General features: G+C 47.3%; 1 protein-coding gene across 2 annotated transcripts in view; it reads left to right on the forward strand.

Moving 5' to 3' along the window:
* The window catches only part of HCN4 (hyperpolarization activated cyclic nucleotide gated potassium channel 4), a 168,572-nt gene that overhangs the window by 92,399 nt on the left and 59,837 nt on the right, over positions 1-16,336 (forward strand). For both annotated transcript variants that reach the window (XM_037911597.2, XM_037911598.2), the window contains exon 4: positions 9,432-9,650. In XM_037911597.2, the coding sequence (XP_037767525.1) occupies positions 9,432-9,650 (219 nt within the window). The remainder of the gene's footprint in view (positions 1-9,431; positions 9,651-16,336) is intronic.

Here is a 16,336-nt window from a genome sequence, read left to right on the forward strand (position 1 = left end):
GAGGTGACGTGACTTACCCAGAGTGACCCACTAGGCCAGTGGTGGAGCCAAGAAAGTAACCCCAGTCTCCTGAGTCCCTGTCCAGTGCTCTATCCACTAGGATACACTGCCTCCCACTTGTCTCACCCACTACAAAGATGAGCAAAGGATTGGAGCACGAGACCCGTGAGGAGGGAGGAATGGAGCTAAAATTATCATCTTAAAAGGAGATTAGGCGAGGGCAGGGTATGATCACAGCCTATTAATATTTTCAAGAGATCAGTGTGACAGAAGGAAAGGACTATTTGCAGGCTGAGAAGATGGCAGGAGCTGTGGAGGGTGAAGGAAAAGCTAAGCGGGTTGAGGGTTAGGTGAAAAATGAAACACACATCACCTTTGATACAAACAGCCTTGTGAAAACTCCTTGACTCTGGCAACGATTGCTGATGCTCCTGTCGCATTGCCTTTCTTCAGCTCTAGGCCTAACATATGGGAAATGTGCCCTGGGTGAGGAAAATCAGCCCCCTGGTTCTATGAAGTTGAAGTGGGACAAGTTTGGGATGACCATATGACTCAGCTCTATCCCTGTGTGAGCCCCAAGGGTTTGCTAGCTGTGGGCTGCTGTCCAGATGTCTCATTCCTAACTTCTGCTATAGTAGATTGGCTCAGTCGCTCACAACTGGCTGCTCTGCCAGAAATGTCCAATAAGCCACTGCATCAGTTCCCATGGTGCCTTCTCCAAAGTGCTCGAGGCCCCGCCCTGACTCCCCGTATCCCCCAAAGCTGGTGGGGGCTTAGCTTGGGCTGGTAGCCTGGAGTTGGGGGTCAGCCGGCTGGCTATAGCCGGGGGGACCCAGGGTGACTTGAGCCAGAGGGTGGCTGGTCAGGACGGTGCTTGGGGGCTGGCCAGCGGCCCGGGGGTTGGGGCAGTTTGGCTAGGGCTCCTCTGGCTGCGGTGGGCCTCAGGGCTTTGGTGGGTGGAGAGGAGGGAGCAAGGTGGGGTAGGACCTCGGGTGGAAGGGGTGGGGAGTCTAGGAGGAGGCATTCACATAACATCCATGTACGCAATGCTTCCTTTGCGGAATTACAAGAATTGCCACAAAACATTTTGGCCTATGTCTGAGCAGGAGCGCCTGAGTGTGGGACATTGAGGGTGACCAGACCTGTGCAGCCCTATCTACATTAGAGATAAAGTCAAACCAGTTTGGCAAATCATTTCAAAAACCTGTGAGTTCACCCACGCAACAGCTCCCTGAATCAGGGAATGCACTAAACTAGGTCAGTGCCAGACGTATGTTCAAATGGACCCCCTGCTCAGCTGGGTTCACACACTGTTGTGTAACTTGGTTCTGCTTGGTTGAAAATTTGTTTAATGAGGACAGGACTGTTTCTTTAACACAGTATAAGGGCTTAACACACACAAGTTCTGCCACATTAACTACCCTGGAACATTCCCTCTCGTGTGGCCGCAGTTATTCTGGTATAGCTATTACCCTTCAGGAAGGAGAATAAGCTACATCAGTATAAGGCACTTTTATCCCCTTATAGTTGTGTCCACACTGGGGTTTGTATCAGCATTACTAGTTCAGTTACAAAAATATCACGAGTGTAACAGATTCGTAGATGTTAAGGCAAAAGAGACTACTGTGATCATCTAGCCTGACCCCCTGCCTGGCACAGGCCAATAGACATATTTGTGCCAGTAAAAAAACCCTGGGCCTAGACCAGGCCTAAATTAACAGTGTGGAGAGGTCCATAAACCAATGGGCATCCCAGAGATTGCAACCATAAGTGTCTGGAAAGGTTTTGTAGGTGCCTGAAGTGCTCAGTGGATAGATTGACGCCCTGAGGCGCTGAGCTGAAGTTCCAGTTTCTGCTGCTCTCACTCGCTGTCACTGGCACACAGCCCTGCCCAGTGCCAGCTGCTCCTTGCTTGCCTACAGCCCTGGCAGTCTGAGCTGTAACCACCATAAGATCTGAAAAGTTACTCAGGGTCTGGTGTGAAACAGGCTGCTTCCCAGGGGGAGCCAGATGCTGGAGGGAATGGTGTTGGCGGTGCAGTAGGTAGCGCTCTTCCCTCTGAGCCAGTTCTGACCCTGTGCGTCAGTAGGATGCTAGGGGGATCTGGTCTGCACTGGGTTACCACTGTACAAAGTACTGCCTAGCCCTCTAAAGTCCCAGGGTAGATGGGTAAAGATTATCCCCTGCTTCCTGAGGGGCTGCTGGAGAGGTGAAGTTGTTTGTCCAAGGCCAAACAGCAAGTCATTGGCAGAGCTGCTCCCAGTTCTCAGCTCCCAATCCTGTATCTCATTCCTCTAGATCTCAGACCCTGACCACCTGTGGCCATTAGAGACCCAGTTTTTATGTAGCATTGAGTTCCTCCTTTCACTGACAACTCCTGCAGAGCTGGATGAGAACTGAGTTTGCTCAGCACCTCACCAGAAGGGCCCAACACCACCAGCAGATCTTCTGGTGAGAGAGGGTGTTAGCCTGGGTATTTTAGCCCTTCAGGAAATTACAACAGGGCTGATAGAAATCTGTCCTCCAAAATTCTCACTTCAGTTTCAGCTTGATAGAGCATCATAGAATATCAGGGTTGGAAGGGACCTCAGGAGGTCATCTAGTCCAACCCCCTGCTCAAAGCAGGACCAACACCAACTAAATCATCTGAGACAGGGCTTTGTCAAGCCTGACCTTAAATACCTCTAAGGAAGGAGATTCTACCACCTCCCTAGGTAACGCATTCCAGTGCTTCACCACCCTCCTAGTGAAAAAGGTTTTCCTAATATCCACCCTAAACCTCCCCCACTGCAACTTGAGACCATTACTCCTTGTTCTGTCATCTGCTACCATTGAGAACAGTCTAGAGCCATCCTCTTTGGAACCCTCCTTCAGGTAGTTGAAAACAGCTATCAAATCCCCCCTCATTCTTCTCTTCTGCAGACTAAACAATCCCAGTTCCCTCAGCTTTTCCTCAGAAGTCATGTGCTCCAACCCCCTAATAATTTTTGTTGCCCTACGCTGGACGTTTTCCAATTTTTCCATATCCTTCTTGTAGTGTGGGGCCAAAACTGGACACAAAAGTACTCCAGATGAGGCCTCACCAATGTCGAATAGAGGGGAATGATCATGTTCCTTGATGTGCTGGCAATGCTCCTACTTATACAGACCAAAATGCTCTTAGCCTTTTTGGCAACAAGGGCACACTGTTGACTCATATCCAGCTTCTCGTCCACTGTAACCCCTAGGTCCTTTCCTGCAGAACTGCTGCCTAGCCATTTGGTCCCTAGTCTGGAGCGATGCATGGGATTCTTCCGTCCTAAGTGCAGGACTCTGCACTTGTCCTTGTTGAACCTCATCAGATTTCTTTTGGCCCAATCCTCTAATTTGTCTAGGTACCTCTATATCCTATCCCTACCCTCCAGTGTATCTACCACTCCTCCCAGTTGAGTGTCATCTGCAAACTTGCTGAGGATGCAGTCCACGCCATCCTTCATATTGTTAATGAAGATATTGAACAAAACTGGCCCCAGGACCGACCCTTGGGGCACTCTGCTTGATATCTGCTGCCAACTAGACATGGAGCCATTGATCACTGCCCATTGAGCCCAACGATCTAGCCAGCTTTCTATCCACCTTATAGTCCATTCATCCAGCCCATACTTCTTTAACTTGTTGGCAACACTTTCCTTGACTTTCTTCTTGTTGCTAACATACCTGAAGAAACCCTTCTTGTTACTCTTAATATCCTTTGCTAGCTGCAACTCCAGGTGTGATTTGGTCTTCCTGATTTCACTCCTGCATGCCCGAGCAATATTTTTATACTCTTCCCTGGTCATTTGTCCAATCTTCCACTTCTTGTAAGCTTCTTTTTTGTGTTTAAGATCAGCAAGGATTTCACTGTTAAGCCAAGCTGGTCGCCTGCCATATTTACTATTCTTTCTACACATTGGGATGGTTTGTCCCTGTACCTCAATAAGGATTCTTTAAAATACAGCCAGCTCTCCTGGACTCCTTTCCCCCTCATGTTATTCTCCCAGGGAATCCTGCCCATCCATTCCCTGAGGGAGTCAAAGTCTGCTTTTCTGAAGTCCAGGGTCCATATTCGGCTGCTCTCCTTTCTTTCCAGTGTCAGGATCCTGAACTCGACCATCTCATGGTCACTGCCTCCCAGGTTCCCATCCACTTTTGCTTCCCCTACTAATTCTTCCCTGTTTATGAGCAGCAGGTCAAGAAGAGCTCTGCCCGTAGTTGGTTCCTCCAGCACTTGCACCAGGAAATTGTCCCCTACACTTTCCAAAAACTTCTTGGATTGTCTGTGCACCGCTGTATTGCTCTCCCAGCAGATATCAGGGTGACTGAAGTCTTCCATGAGAATCAGGGCCTGCGATATAGTAACTTCCGTTAGTTGCCGGAAGAAAGCCTCGTCCACCTCATCCCCCTGCTCTGGTGGTCTATAGCAGACTCCCACCACAACATCACCCTTGTTGCTCACAATTCTAAACTTAATCCAGAGACTCTCAGGTTTCTGCCGTTTCACACTGGAGCTCTGAGCAGTCATATTGCTCTCATACATACAGTGCAACTCCCCCACCTTTTCTGCCCTGCCTGTCCTTCCTGAGCTTATATCCATCCTGAACAGCTTATATCCATCCATGACAGTACTCCAGTCATGTGAGTTATCCCACCAAGTCTCTGTTATTCCAATCACGCCATAATTCCTTGACTATGCCAGGACTTCCAGTTCTCCCTACTTGTTTCCCAGGCTTCTTGCATTTGTGTGTAGGAATGTAAGATAACTCACTGAACATCCCGCTTTCTCAGTATGAGGCAGGAGCCCTCCCCTCTTATGCTCTCCTGCTCATGCTTCCTCCCGGTATCCCACTTTCCCACTTACCTCAGGGCTTTGGTCTCCTTCCCCCGGTGAACCTAGTTTAAAGCCCTCCTCACTAGGTTAGCGAGCCTGCTTGAGAAGATGCTCTTTTCTCTCTTCATTAGGTGGAGGCCTTCTCTGCCTAGCATTTCTCCTTCTTGGAACACCATCCCATGGTCAAAGAATCCAAAGCCTTCTCTCCAACACCACCTGCGTAGCCATTCGTTGACTTCCACGATTCGACGGTCTCTACCCGGGCCTTTTCCTTCCACAGGGAGGATGGACGAGAACACCACGTGTGCCTCAAACTCCTTTATTCTTCTTCCCAGAGCCAGGTAGTCTGCAGTGATCCACTCAAGGTCATTCTTGGCAGTATCATTGGTGCACACATGGAGAAGTAGGAAGGGGTAGCGATCTGAGGGCTTGATGAGTCTCAGTAGTCTCTCCGTCATGTCATGAATCCTAGCTCCTGGTAAGCAGCAGATTTCTCGGTTTTCCTGGTCAGGGTGGCAGATAGATGACTCAGCCCCCTGAGGAGGGAGTCCCTGACCACCACCACCCACCTCCTTGTCTTGGGAGCGGTGGTCGCGGAACCCCCCTCCCTAGGACAGTGCATTTCATGCCTTCCAATTGGCGGAGTCTCCTTCTGCTCCCTTCCCTCAGATATATCATCTAGTCCACTCTCTGCATTAGTACCTGTGGAGAGAACATGAAAACGGTTGCTTACCTGTATCTGCATTGCTCGTACATGGCCACTCCCCTTTCTTCTTCTGGAGGTCACATGCTGCCAAATTTCTTCACCGTCCTTCTGTCCCCGCTGCGCAGCCTGCTCTGATTCTTCAGAACGTTGTGCCCGTAGAAGCATATCCTGACGTTTGTCCAGGAAATCTTCAGTTTCTCTTATGCAACCCAGGGTCGATACCTGTTGCTCCAGACCTTGAACCTTCTCTTCCAATATGGAGACCAGCTTGCACTTTGTACAGACAAAGTTGTTTCTGTCCTGTGGAAGAAAGACAAACGTGGCACATCCTGTGCAGGTCACAACCGCTGAACGCTCACCATCCATATTACCTTCCTTCTAAGAGCTTCCTCAGCTGTTGTAGTAACTACTCAGAGAAGCCTGCAAGATGAAAGGCTCTCCGCAGGCAAACTCCCTGTGTTAGCCTCTCTGCTGTTCGCTGCTCAGCTGGTTTGCAGCTGACTGGCTTTTTATAAAAGTCAGACCCACTCAAGGCTCACCTGGAACAAAGCACTCCCAATTAACACTTTTCAAACAAACAATCAAGCACATGATCAAACTGACAAACTGTCCCTGCAACAGACACTCATATACTCACCAACACAGCCCCCCTAATGCAGCACTTGGCGTACCTCCTCTCGGACAGATCCCAGGCAAACTCCCTCTGTTAGCCTCCTTCATTTCCTGTTTTAAACTGCAGCACTGCAAGTTTAAACAAGTTGCACTGCAGTGTTCAACAGCTGTTGCGTTCAACCCCAAAAGCAGCTGCCTTTCCATGATGGAAATAAGTGATTCTCATAGATGTACCGCTGATAGAGCATGTGGGATCCTTCAGGCTGAGAGACGCTGTAGAGAAGCCAGAATGACAAGGTCAGTGGAGACATTTCCTGAGCGCTGCCCTACTGGGGTGAAACACGACATTGTCTCCCCACTGTGTAGTGCCCTTCTCTTGCCTCTGTCATTGCAGTGACAGCCACAGATAAGCATGAAGGCAGAAGGGTATCAATGCAACCACTGCACTGTAGGGGGGCTGGGTTTCCATCATGCCACCTCACCAACCTAAATTGGGCACAACAAAGGGTTATGTGCAGACCATGGCTAAACTGCCCTTTTCACTTCTCCTGGTGTGCACTGAGCTCTGAGGCGGCTGCTCCATGCTCATCTTATGCTTCTGCTCCCCAGTGATGTGCCCCAGATCATCTTTCTTGGGCCACTCTGCACTGGACCTGTGTGTCCCAGTCACACACACGAGTGAACGGACATACCTGGCCTCTGTAACTTCTCCACAGGCCTTCTCTGCCTTCCCAAGATAAGATCCTGCAAGCCACTGCTAGGGATCCAAATTCTCCCATGGGCTGTGATGCTGCAGCTCTCCTGCCCAGCATCAGCCTTCTGCTCACTCCCACTGAGCAGTGACCTACTGTCTCTAATGCAATTTGATTAACACAAACCACATCCATTTAACAGGGAAGGTTCATTACACAGAGAGGGAGAGAGACCGCTGTGCTGCCTCTGCCCCCTCACATGGGTGGCAGCTGGCATAACTGGGGCTGTCAATCCACTGCTCACCTCACAGGTGACATGCCATCATGGGCAGAGGTCTGGCCAGGGCAACTGGTCCAGCCCACAGTCTCAGAGTTCCCTCTAGCCCTTCAGTACATAGACAATAGGCCAGGTGGGGAGAGAGAGCTAATGATTGGAGAGTGTTTGTGTGTCATTGTGTAAGTGATGGAGCTTTTTACAGTGATGACTGATTGCTAGAATGAAGTGGGCCCAGGGAAAGGGAAGGTGGGTAAATACCCTAACTGCAAACTAGTGGTAAGGGAACAACACGTTCATTAAAACAAAACCTAGTCTGAGGTGCACATGGAGGAACCTCATGGAGCACTGTCCGCAAGTGAAATCTGTGCTCCCATTCCAAGGTGCAAAATCTGCTCCCCTTGGCACAGTGAGGGGCCCATTTCATAGTAGGGCTCTGAATCTGCAATTACCATGTTGTCTCAATGGCAAGAGATGTTTTCCAATGCACTGGGTTGAACTGGATCCTTGTTTGTTAGCAAGACCACCCCAGAGAGTTTGACACGGTGAAGAGCTCTATATTTATGGGGCTCTGAATGGGCTACTTCTGGGTTCCTTTTGCTGCTGCTTTTGTTGTGTTGTCCATTTTTAATCAGGACATTATACGTATGGCCACTGAATATAGCCTGGGTCAGACTATCCTGAGTCTCTGTCCACTTGCTTAGTGCCCATGAACACTCTCCAAAGGTTCCAGCTGTTCTTGGCTGCCCAGAAACAGCAATTATATGCTCTGTCTCCATCTGTGCTAGTGGAGCTTCTGACAAGTTTCCCACTGAAGTTGGTAATGTTGGGAGTCCTGTTGTAGATGGGTTACCAGCCTGTTCACCGCCATTGTGGTTAGATCTCTCTATGGTGGGCAGTGTCCAGAAACCTCTGGGAGCCCATTAGCATGAGGCTTCCCAATGTTGCTACACGGTGGAGCTGAGCCAATGGTGGGAAACTCCTAGGAAGTGTCCCTAGTGTAGACAGGGTCTCTCTAGGTGGTTAATAGAACTATTCCTTGGTTATACTACACTCACCCACCAACCAACCCCTCCCCACAAAGACCTTTCCCAAGCTGGTCTGGCCCATGTTATTGGCACAGATCAATCCGTAACGTTAGCATCTTCCTAGGAACAGACGAGTGGTGAATTTGTGGGTTCTTCACTGTCACTCATGTAACCACAGTGAAGATATTGTTCATATATGTTGTTGCAGCAGTGTGTGATGACAGTGTAATGACCAGGTAGGATTTTGTGGGAAAGACCGTAGAGCTATCACTGCACCCCTAGTGTAGTTAATAAACCTGTATTTGGTGTGTGAACTCAGTCTAGTCTGAGTAGCTCACAAAACCTCAAACTTGCCTGCATTCAGCCCTATCTACTTCTGTAGCAGTTGGTGTGCTCCTGCTATTCATTTCAGTGCAGAGCCAGGACTGTGCAGACTGTCCCAAGAAGGCAATGAATCGATTTGCCTTTCGCTGTGACAGCTTAGGGCACCCCTGCAATATGGTCACCCATGGCTTGTGCTGCTCCTAGGGAGTAGTACTATTTTACACTGAAAACAAGTCCCTGCGCTGCTCTTGGGGAAAGGGCTGCTTGGACATTATAAATACTAACTTGCCTTCACCCCTTCATGCCTGTTCAGTTGGGGTCTGGCACGCCTAAGCTGGAGAGTAAATCAGAGACGTACAAGTGATGTTAGAATACAACCCAACAAGGGGTTCTAAGCATCAGCTTGGAGCAGGTCAGTTGTGGTATGCCAGCTGTTCCCCAGCTTAACCCAGTTTTTAGGCAGAGCAGTGATTTGCTGCAGTTCCTCCTACAGCACACAAATCACCCTGGGAATCACCCTGTAGCCTTTGTGTGCTGTGATCAATGGCGCTGCCTAAGATCATCCTGGGCTAGCAGCGTGTTAGTCTCTCTGGGTTCCCTTTGCAGAAGGTTTGGCCGGAGCCAGTATATGCAATTTGTGTAAATCCTAGCCATGATTTTTAAATGTTGGTGCCTAAATTTAGGCTTCTGTGCCCAGAGTTAGGCACCTAAATAAAAGATCTAATTTTTTCAAATATACTGAGTGCCCAGCTGTTTTTAGGGGAGTTGTATGTGGCCTTTGGGGAATTAAGTCACCAGTTTAGGTACCTTAAATATGGACTTAGCAGCCTAACCTTAGGCATCTGTGTTAAAAGTGTCTGTCCCAGGGAATGTCTCCCTGGCTTCCTTCTTGTGTCCTGTAACACTGCTAAAGCCTTGTCTGTCTGTCTGTCTGTGTCTGTCTCTTTAGAATGACTCCTGGGGGAAGCAGTATTCCTATGCGCTGTTCAAGGCGATGAGTCACATGCTCTGCATTGGCTATGGGCAGCAGGCTCCTGTTGGCATGTCAGATGTGTGGCTCACTATGCTGAGCATGATCGTTGGTGCCACTTGCTATGCCATGTTCATCGGCCACGCCACAGCCCTCATCCAGTCTCTGGACTCCTCAAGGCGGCAATACCAGGAGAAGGTAAGGACCCTGCTTTGCCACAATTAGATTAGAGCTGAGGTGACACCAGTTTATGGATGGTTGGTGTCTTTTCATTCACTCAAAGAAAACCCCACTAGCCCCTGGGAAGAAATCAGTATAACAGACGCAGGGGGCTGGCTGTGGGAAGGCTGGCCAACCCATGTGTCCACTCTCTTTCTCAAGGGACGTTATCAACTTCAGTGGCAGCTAAAATTTTCACCCACTTTGTCTCTTTCAGGTTTGGTTTCAAAGCCCACGTCAATCTTCCAGAGAGCGCTGCTGTTTTTTAGCCAGGCCTTTCTTTAAAAGTATCAATTCCAACCACTCCAGCGCTTCTGAGCAACCCTGTGCTACCACATTGCTGAGTGTAGCTCAAAGCACGAGAGAGCCAAACAGACAATGAGTAGGCTGCGTAGCTGCCAGATTAACCACAGGGAGATGCAGTGGCCAAATGTGATGACGTTACAGTGTCATGCTATTACATTGCATCCTTGTGTGTTAGCTGGTGCAATGTCAAGACAATAAGTCTCGTGGCACAGTTCTTTGATGGAGTTATTTTGTCCCAGCTGATACAAAAGGGCAGGAGTTCTAACTTAATTTGAGGCAGCCAGGCCCTGCATAGTAATGAAGAAGAAAAAGTGCTTGTAGAACTATGTGTAGCTGTGGGCCTAGAGTCTAGGTGCCACAGAGGTGAGGAGTCTACTTAACAACAAGGGAGTTTGGTTACCTCCATACATGGAGACAGGCACCTACCACTGGTCAATAGAGTTCAATCACCTCTGGACAAAAAGGTAGGTAGTCAGGGGAGCCAAGGTACCTCCAGAGTGGGAGAGTGGGCACCCTGACCACTAGACCTCTGGACAAGAAAGGTCTAGTGGTCAGGGTGCTACTAGGAGTCAGGAGATCTGAGTTTTAATCCAGATTCTGGTACTGATTTGCAGGGTGACGTTAGGGAAGAGATTTTCCAGCTCCATGCCTCAGTTTCCCCATCTACAAATTTGGGGGGTGATTATTATTTAAACAGGTAAAGCAACATGTTTTTAGGCTTCATAGAAGTGAGTTTTAAGGAGACACTTGAAGGAGATGGAGGGGTAGAATTGTGGATCTGGTCCAGATGAAGGTTCCAGCCATAGGAGATCAAAACTGGAACTGTGAGGAGGAAGAAGCAGGAGTGGCTGGTTGTGTAGCTTGCACAGAGAGCAGGGGCAAAGCAGGAAGCAAAAGGAAACAAGAACAGAAGTAGGCAGGACCTCATTTGTGGGGAAAGCTCAAAACTGAATTTGATTGAGAAGTTGAGAGGGAGCCAGGGAAGGAACTTGAAGGGAAGCTGGGTATGATCGGAGCAGCAGGCAATGTAGATAATTTTGCCACGATATTGTGGATGGTTTGGAAGGGGGAAAAGAGAGTGAGGAACGCTAAAGAGAAGGAGCCTGCAGCAGTCACAGTACAAATTGATCAAGTGTGTGCAGAGTGTGTATGCAAATGTGTTTGAAATGGCAGCATGTAAGCTAAGGACTGATTTGCAAATTCAACTGCCTGGACTTGGTAGCAACAGCTCAGTTTGCATCTGCAGGTCTAGGCAGTAGGGTTTGGTCCAGCCAGATTCGAAGTCCAGGGTGGAATGTGGCCCATTTGTGTTTGATTCTGATCAATGTGCATAGTCCAGAGCTCTCAAGCACCAAACAGGAAATAAGGACACAGTTTACCCATGGGGATTGCAGTGGGGGGTGGTTGGAGGGGTGTAACATTTAAAGCAGGACTAGAATTTCAGGATGTTGTGAACGAGGGGTTAATCCTGCATGTATCTGAACATCCCCAGGGAAATCTTTATGGCAGAGTCAATGAGCAGTGAGGGCATAACAAAAACTATATTTTATGTGTGCTGGTTACAGCGGATTCATTTCCCCTGGGTTTCTCTCAGGAGCATAGCCAGAGGGAATCAAGTACATTCAATTTCCTGTTGCAAATGGGGCAAAAGATGGCCTAAAAACAAATATATATTTACTTTCTGCATTCCTGGAACTTGAATAGCCATAATTAAAAATGAGTCTGCTTCATGATTTTCAGCTCCCCAGCTCAATTTAGCTCAGTCCTCCTGGGACAATGTTTCTGCTGGAGCATATTAGAAGCAGTGAGGTTCAGAGGATTGATTTGGAGAAGCAGCCATCAGGCTGGGGACTTATCCTGAGTTGCTGTTGTAGTTGTCTGTATTCCCACATACCTAGCAGCCCGAGTTGTGGACCAGGCCCTCAAGTGCTTTGGGCTGCTCCTCATTGGAATGGACGTTCTTGTGCAGTGGTCCATACTGTTTGGCTGGATGGGCTATTTCACGGGTATGATGATGGTGGCGCGGTGCTGAGGAGCAGACATAAAGTGTTGGTCTGGGGAATCTTTTATTGTATTCTTGGCTTTAAACAAAACTTCCCCTCAGGAAAAGGTTCAAATTTAAGCTTGCAGTAAAGTTTTAGGCTGGCTTATGTTTTAGTCAAGCCAGTTTGCTCTTGCATTAGAAAGGCCAGTTGCACAAACAGGGCTTCGGAGGGCCAGAACTCAGGCCCAGACTCTGCAGTCATCAGTGGGAGACTTGTCTGAAGAAGGACTGCATGAGGTGGCCCAACATTCTTCAGTTTGTAATCCGAGCCATTGAATGGTTGGACAGCCTGCTCCTGTTCTAGCTATTGATCGCCCGTTGTGCGCACCCCTTGCTGTATCACAGAATCATAGAATATCAGAGTTGGAAGGGACCTCAGGAGGTCATCTAGTCCAACCCCCTGCTCAAAGCAGGACCAATCCCCAACTAAATCATCTCAGCCAGGGCTTTGTCAAGCCAGACCTTTAAAACTTCAAAGGAAGGAGATTCCACCACCTCCCTAGGTAATGCAGTGCTTCACCACCCTCCTAGTGAAATTTTTTTTTCCTAATATCCAACCTAAACTTCTCCACCTGCAACTTGAGACCATTACTTCTTGTTCTGTCATCTGGTACCACTGAGAACAGTCTAGATCCATCCTCTTTGGAACCCCCTTTCAGGTAGTTGAAAGCAGCTATCTGAGCGCCACATCTACAAGAACAAACAGATCCTCACGGGGCTCCATGGGGCGGGGAGCTGAGACATAGCGAGATTCAGTGACTTGTGCCCAGAATTGAACCTAGATCATGGGCGACCAAGCCCCTGTCTAACCGCAAGTGCATCCTTGCTCTTGACCATCTTTCCTTCTTTCCTTTTATCGATCCTGGCAAGGCATTGTTACAGCAGTTCCACAAAGGTATCCCTGGCCTGCTGGTGATGCTGCCCAGATACCTCCAGGTAACTGCTTTGCATAGGGAAAGGTCCCACACCAGAGAGATGCTGGCTCGTGTAACATGTGAGCTGGGCTCAGTCCCGAGGGCAGTCCTCGACTGCCATGCTCTTCAGTGGGAATTGAGGGCATTCAGCACCTCAGGGATCCTTTCCTTGCCATAGCAGAAGCCTTTGGCCCTTAGGTGCCTTGGTCCTTCCTGTTCGCTGCCTGTGGTTCATACCAATCCAGTCTCCTGAAGGCTGTTATACTTTAGTCTCAGCTCAGTTGTTGGGTTAGTGTGCAGGTGCTGGGTGGTGCTGGTGGCCTGTGATCTCCAGGAGGCCAGACTCAATGGTCTGATCCAGTGGTTCTTAACCAGGGGTGTGTGTACCCCTGGGGGTACTTAGAGGTCTTCCAGGGGGTACATCAGCTCATTTATATATTTGCCTAGTTTTACAAGATGCTACATAAAAAGTAGGGCTGTCAAGAGATTAAAAAAAATTAATTGTGATTAATCGCACAATTAAAAAAATTAATCATGATTAATTGTGCGATTAATCGCACTGTTAAACAATAATAGAATACCATTTATTTAAATATTTTTGGATGTTTGCTACGTTTTCAAATATATTGATTTCAACTACAACACAGAATACAAAGTGTACAGTGCTCTCTTTATATTTATTTTTTATTACAAATATTTACTCTGTAAAAAACAAAAGAAATAGTATTTTCAATTCACCTAATATAAGTACTGTAGTGCAATCTCTTTATCATGAAAGTTGAACTTACAAATGTTGAATTATGTACAAAAAACCCCTGCATTCAAAAATAAACCAATGTAAAACTTTAGAGCCTACAAGTCCACTCAGTCCTACTTCAGCCAATTGCTCAGACAAACAAGTTTGGTTACATTTTCAGGAAATAATGCTGCCTGCTTCTTATTTACAATGTCACCTGAAAGTGAGACTAGGAGTTCACATTGCACTATTGTAACCAGCGTCGCAAGATATTTACATGCCAGATGCGTTAAAGATTCATATGTCCCTTCATGCTTCAACCACCATTCCAGAGGCTATGCATCCATGCTGATGACGGGTTCTGCTCGATAACGATCCAAAGCAGAGCAGACCGATGTATGTTCATTTTCATCATCTGAGTCAGATGCCACCAGCAGAAGGTTGATTTTCTTTTTTGGTAGTTGGGGTTCTGTAGTTTCTGCATCAGAGTGTAGCTCTTTTAAGACTTCTGAAAGCATGCTCCACACCTCATCCCTCTCAAATTTTGGAAGGCACTTCAGATTCTTAAACCTTGGGTCAACTGCTGTAGCTATTTTTAGAAATCTCACATTGGTACCTTCTTTGCATTTTGTCAAATCTGCAGTGACAGTGTTCGTAAATCAAACAACATATGCTGGGTCATCATTTGAGACTGCTATAACATGAAACGTATGGCAGAACGCAGGTAAAACAGAGCAGGGGACATACAGTTCTCCCCCAAGGAGTTCAGTCACAAATTTAATTAAAGCACTATTTGCTTAATGAACATCATAAGCATGAAAGCATGTCCTCCAGAATGGTGGCTGAAGCATGAAGGGGCATATGAATGTTTAGCATACCTGGCACATAAATACCTTGCAATGCCAGCTACAGAAGTGCCATGTGAACGCCTGTTCTCACTTTCAGGTGATATTGTAAATATGAAGCAGACAGCAGTATCTCCCATAAATGTAAACAAACTTGTTTGTCTTAGCAATTGGCTGAACAAGAAGTAGGACTGAGTGGACTTGTAGGCTCTAAAGTTTTACATTGTTTTGTTTTTGAGTGCAGTTATGTAACAAAAAAAATCTACATTTGTAAGTTACACTTTCACGATAGAGATTGCACTACAGTACTGGTATGAGGTGAATTGAAAACTACTATTTCTTTTGTTTATCATTTTTACAGTGCAAATATTTGTAATAAAAAATAATATAAAGTGAGCACTGTACACTTTGTATTCTGTGTTGAAATAGAAATCAAAATAGTTGAAAATGTAGAAAAACATCCAAAATATTTAATAAATTTCAATTGGTATTCTATTGTTTAACAGTGCGATTAATTGTGATTCATTTTTTAATTGCAGTTAATTTTTTTGAGTTAATCATGTGAGTTAGCTGCAATTAATTGACAGCCCTAATAAAAAAGCACTAGCGAAGTCAGTACAAACTAAAATTTCATACAGACAATGACTTGTTTATACTGCTCTAGATACTATGCACTGAAATGTAAATACAATATTTGTATTCCAATTGATTTATTTTATAATTAGGTGGTAAAAATGAGAATGTAAGCTATTGTTCAGTAACAGTATGCTGTGACACTTTTGTATTTTTAGGTCTGATTTTGTAAGCAAGTAGTTTTTAAGTGAGGTGAAACTTGGGGGTATGCAAGACAAATCAGACTCCTGGAAGTGGTACAATAGTCTGGAAAGGTTGAGAGCCACTCGTCTGGTCCCTTCTGACCTGGAATGCTGTGGTTCTGTGATGGGCCCTGATCGAGCACTGTGCGTTGTTTCCTGCCCTGCCTTGAAAGGGCTGGTTACTCAGTGACATCCCAGGGAGGGTAGAAAATGGCTGCTCCCAAAGCTGTGAACTTTTTACACCCAAAGGCACTTTGCCGTGTAAATGGTGTGATTCAGCCAAGAATCCCACTGGCATCTTGCTGTACTAGAGCAGACTTGGCAAGGCTTTTTCCCCTTGCTGAATCTGACCTTTTACATTGTTTATTCCCCCTTAGCCATGCCGCAGACCCATGAACCCCCCTGCCCTGCCTATCTGCCAGCCCGTCCTCTTCTCCAGGCTCCCTCCAGCACTGCTTCTTCTGTCTGCACTGGTGATTAAAGGTGTTGTGTAAAAGGAGCTCAGGTGTTGGGCTCCCAGCAGGGCCATGTGCACAGGTGGGGGAGGGTGACATGGGCTGTCAGAGGAGGCCAGGCTCAATGACAAATTTGCCACTGTTCATCTCCAGCTACTCCCACTCCTTCTTGCTGCACTGAGAAGTCCTATTGATTTCTCATTGTCCTAGAGCTCAGCAGGATTAATATTAATGGGAAGTCATTATTCATCCCCCTTGATAGACTCTGTAACCTTGAGCCAGCTGGGAGAGCTGAACGTGCTGCCTCCATACTACTTTGAACAGGACAGAGAGGGCTGAGCTCATAAGAACAGCCATAGTGAGTCAGACCAAAGGTCCATCTAGCCCAATATCCTGTCTTCCGACAGTGGCCAGTGCCAGGTGCCCCAGAGGGAATGAACAGAACAGGTAATCATCAAGTGATCCATCCCCTGTCCCTCATTCCCAGCTTCTGGCAAATAGAGGCAAGGGACACCATTCCTGCCCATCCTGGCTAATAGCCATTGATGGA

Source organism: Chelonia mydas, chromosome 10 (genome assembly GCF_015237465.2).
Source record: "Chelonia mydas isolate rCheMyd1 chromosome 10, rCheMyd1.pri.v2, whole genome shotgun sequence".
Classification (NCBI taxonomy): Eukaryota; Metazoa; Chordata; order Testudines; family Cheloniidae; genus Chelonia; species Chelonia mydas.